This window comes from Oncorhynchus tshawytscha, linkage group LG03 (genome assembly GCF_018296145.1).
Source record: "Oncorhynchus tshawytscha isolate Ot180627B linkage group LG03, Otsh_v2.0, whole genome shotgun sequence".
NCBI lineage: Eukaryota > Metazoa > Chordata > Actinopteri > Salmoniformes > Salmonidae > Oncorhynchus > Oncorhynchus tshawytscha.
The window spans coordinates 19,109,926-19,115,334 of record NC_056431.1 but is presented as its reverse complement, the minus strand read 5'-3'; the positions used below and the strand labels follow the sequence as shown (position 1 = coordinate 19,115,334).

The 5,409-nt window shown below is 38.5% G+C and overlaps 1 protein-coding gene and 1 long non-coding RNA gene across 2 annotated transcripts; both read left to right on the top strand.

Annotated features, from left to right (window-relative positions):
- The first annotated feature begins 682 nt into the window (after positions 1-682).
- LOC121841663 lies at positions 683-4,073 on the top strand. Its single transcript, XR_006080700.1, has 4 exons — positions 683-1,496; positions 2,285-2,383; positions 3,497-3,856; positions 3,986-4,073. It is a non-coding gene; the product is annotated as an uncharacterized LOC121841663 (long non-coding RNA).
- A 26-nt stretch (positions 4,074-4,099) lies between these two features.
- Positions 4,100-5,019, top strand: LOC121841002 (sialoadhesin-like; the record flags this gene model as incomplete). The annotated part of the gene is given in 3 exon segments (XM_042306698.1): positions 4,100-4,241; positions 4,381-4,644; positions 4,755-5,019. Coding segments are annotated over 3 exon segments (671 nt in total), but the record flags the coding sequence as incomplete, so codon positions are not given.
- Positions 5,020-5,409: the final 390 nt, after the last annotated feature.

Sequence of the window (5,409 nt, the reverse complement as noted above, 5' to 3'; positions counted from 1 at the left end):
TAGCATAAGCCAGGAGAATGCTACATGACCCATTGCATAGTGCCACATGTAAAGTTTGGTGGAGGAATAATGGTCTGGGGCTGTTTTTCATGGTTCGGGCTAGGCCCCTTAGTTGCATTGAAGGGAAATCGTAAAGCTACAGCATACAATGCCAATCTAGACGATTCTGTTCAACTTTGTGGCAACAGTTTGGGGAAGGCCCTTTCTTGCTTCAGTATGACAATGCCCCCATGCACAAATCTGTTAATGCAGTATGTGAATTGGAGTGTGTCCATGGTTATGGGATAATGGTGTTGATGTGAGCCATGACAAGCCTTTGAAAGCATTTCATGACTACAAATGTGAGTGCTATAGGGCGATAATCATTTAGACAGGTTACCTTGGCGTTCTTGTAGGTATTACAGACTGGTCAGGGAGAGATTGATAATGTCAGTGAAGATACCTGCCAGCTAAATGGCTATTATTCAACGACAGTCATGTTCTTGGAAATTGCATTTCCATGTATTTTGATTTGTTTAACACTTTGTTTGGTTACTATATGATTCCATGTGTTATTTCATAGTTTTGATGTCTTCACTATTATTCTACATTGTAGAAAATAGTAAAAATAAAGAAAAACTCTTGAATGAGTAGGTGTGTCCAAACTTTTGATAGTTACTATATATATATATATATATATATGTATGTATATGTATATTATATTATATATTATGTATATTGTATATATATAATGTATATTATCTCCTCAACACCGAAGGGTTAATATATTTTGTAGAGTAACATTAACACAAATTCATCATCAGAGACTTTTTATTAATTTCTTCATGTAATTTCTCTCTTTCTAAGCCCTTTGAATTGTACGTTTAGGATATCCACATTAAAGTTTGCTTTTACTTCTGATTTGAATGGTGGCCCATTGAGTCGTAACTATGGAAAGTAACAAGTTATGCAACAGGTCAAACGTGTCATTTCCTTCAGCCACAGATGTCTTGAGCAGTTATTGCCCCATTAAACTGGAACTCGCTGTGAAAATAGACTTGAAACTACATGATTACATTTGTGGATTTAAATCTCTGGATGAATTACTGTTGGCTGTATTCCTTTAAAATAAAACATGTTTAAACAAGAGAAATAAAGAGAAATATTGCAAGGGGCTGTAGCTTTCTGTGTAATTTACAGGTCACTGGATTATATGTCTGCTTGTATTTCATCTGGAATCAGAGGATGTTGCCTTCCTTGTGAAGCTTGATATATTTCACTAGTAACTGTGATTGAAAAGAAAATCTGATGATCATTTGATACTACAGATGGAGGCTATCACTTGTGGGTTGACGCTTATTCAACGAAGGAAAATTCTGTGTCTTGCAAACAGCAGTGCCACTTCTTCTGAATGTCTGCAGTGCCAGGCAGCTAGACAACAGACACCACATCAGGTGGCATTTATATAGCCTGAATTGTGCGTTGGATTTGAACAGATGACCATCGCGTGAATACTGGTAAGAGGTCAAAGACACTATTTCTGTTTGTACTATTTCTGTTATGGTAATTCATGTGACTGTCCCAATTTTGTAATGTGGAGAAGCATTTGAAAGTTTATGTACATGTGTCCCTATTTTCAGATGAGTTGGATTTGGGAACACATTTCAGATATTGATAGCATCTAATTAAAATCGAATTGTAGATATTGTCAAGTTCAACAATACTACATTATCTTTAGTGGGTCAGGCGTAGGATACATCTAGATGAACACAAATATCAACCGTATCAGCTCACATCTTTGGACGCTTCATTCATTTTGTATTGGTCAGTATTTTCAATGGAAATGAATCTACACCCAAAATATGAACCTGTTTGACTTCATTATGCTTCATTTAGTTATTTAAACTTACTCAGAATCAACACAGCTTCATTGGCTTCAAGGTATAATGAAATAACATATTTTTTCATTCTATATTTATGTGAGAAATATGTTCATATTACTAGGATTCAAATCTCATCATGATACAAATGTTTGTAGTGTAGCCAACATGTCCAATTAAAAAGCAAGAAAACACAGACTGTTTTGTGGAGAATAGGGTCAATGCTGTTTCAGTTCCCTACAATCAGAATCTATATGGAATCATTCTATTAATGACAAATCAAAACAAAAATGTCAACATTTTGATGTGTTTGACTTTATTTAAAAGTTATTTTCACTGTTGGTTTCATGTTTAAAAAAAATGAAGACAATGTAATGAAGTGTGTCTGCTGCCTCTGTACTGAACTTGTATGTCTGTCTGTCCAGACAGTGTTAAAAAGCAGGTCATCTGGCCCTTTCTGATACAGAGAATCATGCACATCACAGGAGCTGAAAGACTCATCCTCATTGGTGGTCTGCTGCAAGGTGGGTTGCTGTGGGAAAGGCTGGGTCTGATGCACTGCTTTCTAGCATCTCCCATTGCACTTAACCATTTACATTTGATAGGTTATCTGTAGCTAGGTTCTCATCCAATTGGTGACAGATTTTCATGTGAATATTTAAAAGTCTGCATGAAGAAAATATGAGCTGAAATGCGATGGAAACACTATGAACTTTAGATTTAGATTTGGTACATGGAAATTTAAGCGAAAATGTACATTTTGTGTGCACTATGTCATCATGCACTGATTTTTATCCCCAACTACTCCGTTTGGTGGAAACACCAATGGTGGTAAAATGCATATATTGTCTTTATCGGATTTTATAATATTCGCATGAAAATCTGTCGTCAATTGGATGTAAACCTAGCTTCTGCCATCATGATTCTTAGTTGTTATACGGTATGACTTTACTCGCATAAAAACTGGATGGAAACATGATTAGTGTTCTGATCCTTATTAAAAGCCCAGTGCAGTCAACATTCAGTTTTTCCTGTGTTTAGTATCATATTTATACAACAGCTGATGAAACTAACACTGTAATAATGTGATCGGTGTTATTTCCCGATAGTGGCTGGTTGAAATACAGGACCTTCTAATCAGCAGGTTGTGCATGGGTGCAGTTCACCAGGGGGGTAAAGTTAATAGACAAATACAAAGAGCGTTTCAAACCTCTCTGCCAATAACTTAGTTTAAGGTTACATATCCCTTCTCTGCTCAGGTGGATTGAGCCACACTGTGGTTAATGCACCATTATGTGCCCTTCCCCACTCCCAGACATTCCTAACACAATTCTTGCTTGAGAAATAAATAAATAAATAAACATTTTAAAAAACTATTACAGGAAGTTGCTTTAATGTTACCCAGATTTTTTAAATATTGAGATAAAAACATTTGCACGGGGCCTTTAAAAGGATAGTTCATACAATCCATGTCTACTAGTATTGCTACATCCCCCCAAAATGCTAGCCAGATTATTCTGCACATCGCTAAATAACTAGCCAGCATATTTTTTTGCGGTTTGTAGGAAAAAACAACACCCTAGTGAAGTTGAAAATAACCTAACACCCAGTCTAATATTTTGCTGTGTGTATTTCAGGTGTTCTGTGCCTCGACTTTGCAGCTCTGATGCCTCAGAATATAAAGGCTCTGAGTGGATCTTGTGTGAACATTCCCTGCTCATTTACACTGCCATCTAGATTTGAGTCGTTCCTCACAACTTCATGTAAAGGAATATGGAGGAAAGGGTGGACAGAAGTACAGGTGTTTGATTCTAGTCTCACAGGAACAGGCTTAAACACCATTCAAGGGAATCTAACTGGGAACATGCAGCAGAAGGAATGTACCACAATCCTGAATGACCTCACATCTTATCTCAATGACTACTTTTCATTTAGAATTGAATGTGACAATGCTCTGAGATATAATTTTCCAGAACTTGTCACAATTTATGTAAAAGGTAGAGTATCATTAGAATATGCTAGTTTTTGTGTTGTGTGTGTTGTGTTCATTTTAAGTTGCAGGTTTGAACCCTGCTGTATTTAATGCACTGCTCATGTAATATAAGTTGTTGTTTTTACTCCCTCAGAAAATCCATCCAAACCCACTCTAAGTCCAGCAACAGTAAATGTGATGGAGGGGACCTCAGTGAGTCTGATCTGCTCTGCTGCAGCACCTGCCCCTCACTCCCTCCAACTCTGACATGGACCCCACACTGAGTGACAGTGTGGAGGATTTGCAGGTGACTCCGAATCGAGTCATAACTTCTATCCTGAACTTTACCGCTTCACATGTCCACCATGGAGAGAAGATCTCCTGCACTGCGCTGTACAAACGACAAGCTGGCAAGAGTGATAAATCATCAAAACTGATCTGACAGTCGCTGTTCTTTGTAAGTTGATTCATGCATGGTAGGTTTGATTCATGTATGGTAAGTTAATTATTTCTATAGAATTTGACAACTTTCTGTGCACTCTCCCTCAGACTCTCCCAAGAACACCTCGGTGTCAGTCAGTCCCTCTGGTTCAGTGGTAGAGGGCAGCTCTGTGACTCTGACTTGCAGCAGCAATGCTAACCCAGAAGTGTGGCGCTACAACTGGTACAGAGTTATTGGAGAGCAGGTTTCAACAGTGAGGGCTAGCAGAATGCTAACTGTCCAGGTACCAGCAGATGACAGTTATTTCTACTGTGAAGCCATCAATGACCATGGAACCAAGAACTCACCTGTCATTCAACTAATTGGAATGTGTATGTACACAATGAAACCAAATATGAACAATAGTTTCAACTATAGACAGTATCATAACACACACTAAATTGAATCTTGACATACAATATCTATTGTTTCTTTCCCCCAGACCCTCCCAAGAACACCTCAGTGTCAGTCAGTCCCTCTGGTTCAGTGGTAGAGGGCAGCTCTGTGACCCTGACCTGCAACAGCAATGCCAACCCTGCAGTGAAGAACTACACCTGGTACAAAATCAATGGGACTGAGGCGGTCCTTTTAGGATCTGGAGAGAGCTTCACCTTAGACAGTAAAGCAAGTGATAGCGGGAGTACTGCTGTGAAGCACTGCATGCACTCGGTAAAGAAAAGCCACAGTTGTTCAGCTGGATATTCAATGTAAGTTATATACATTATACTTTTGCAGTGGTATGGTCAGGGATGGAACTTAAAGATATTGGCCACTGGCCAGCCAGGATAGCAGACTGCAATTTTTACTGGCCTGGGTCCAAAATAAATACGCAATATTTGAAAAGACAAAATGTCACTAGCTGCTGGGCTAGTCGGGCACATTTTCTACTAGCCCAGTCTGAAAGGTACTAGCCACGGGTTAGCGGGCTAGCTTAATTTCTATCCCTGGGTATAATACAGTGTATCGCCTAGTGTAAGAACAGAAACATAGAAACATCAAGATGCTGCTAACACTTTACCATATGGCTACATTAGTGGCATCAACTAATGTATCATTTAATGGTGTCAATGCATTTGTTAATCATTTACTAATGGTAA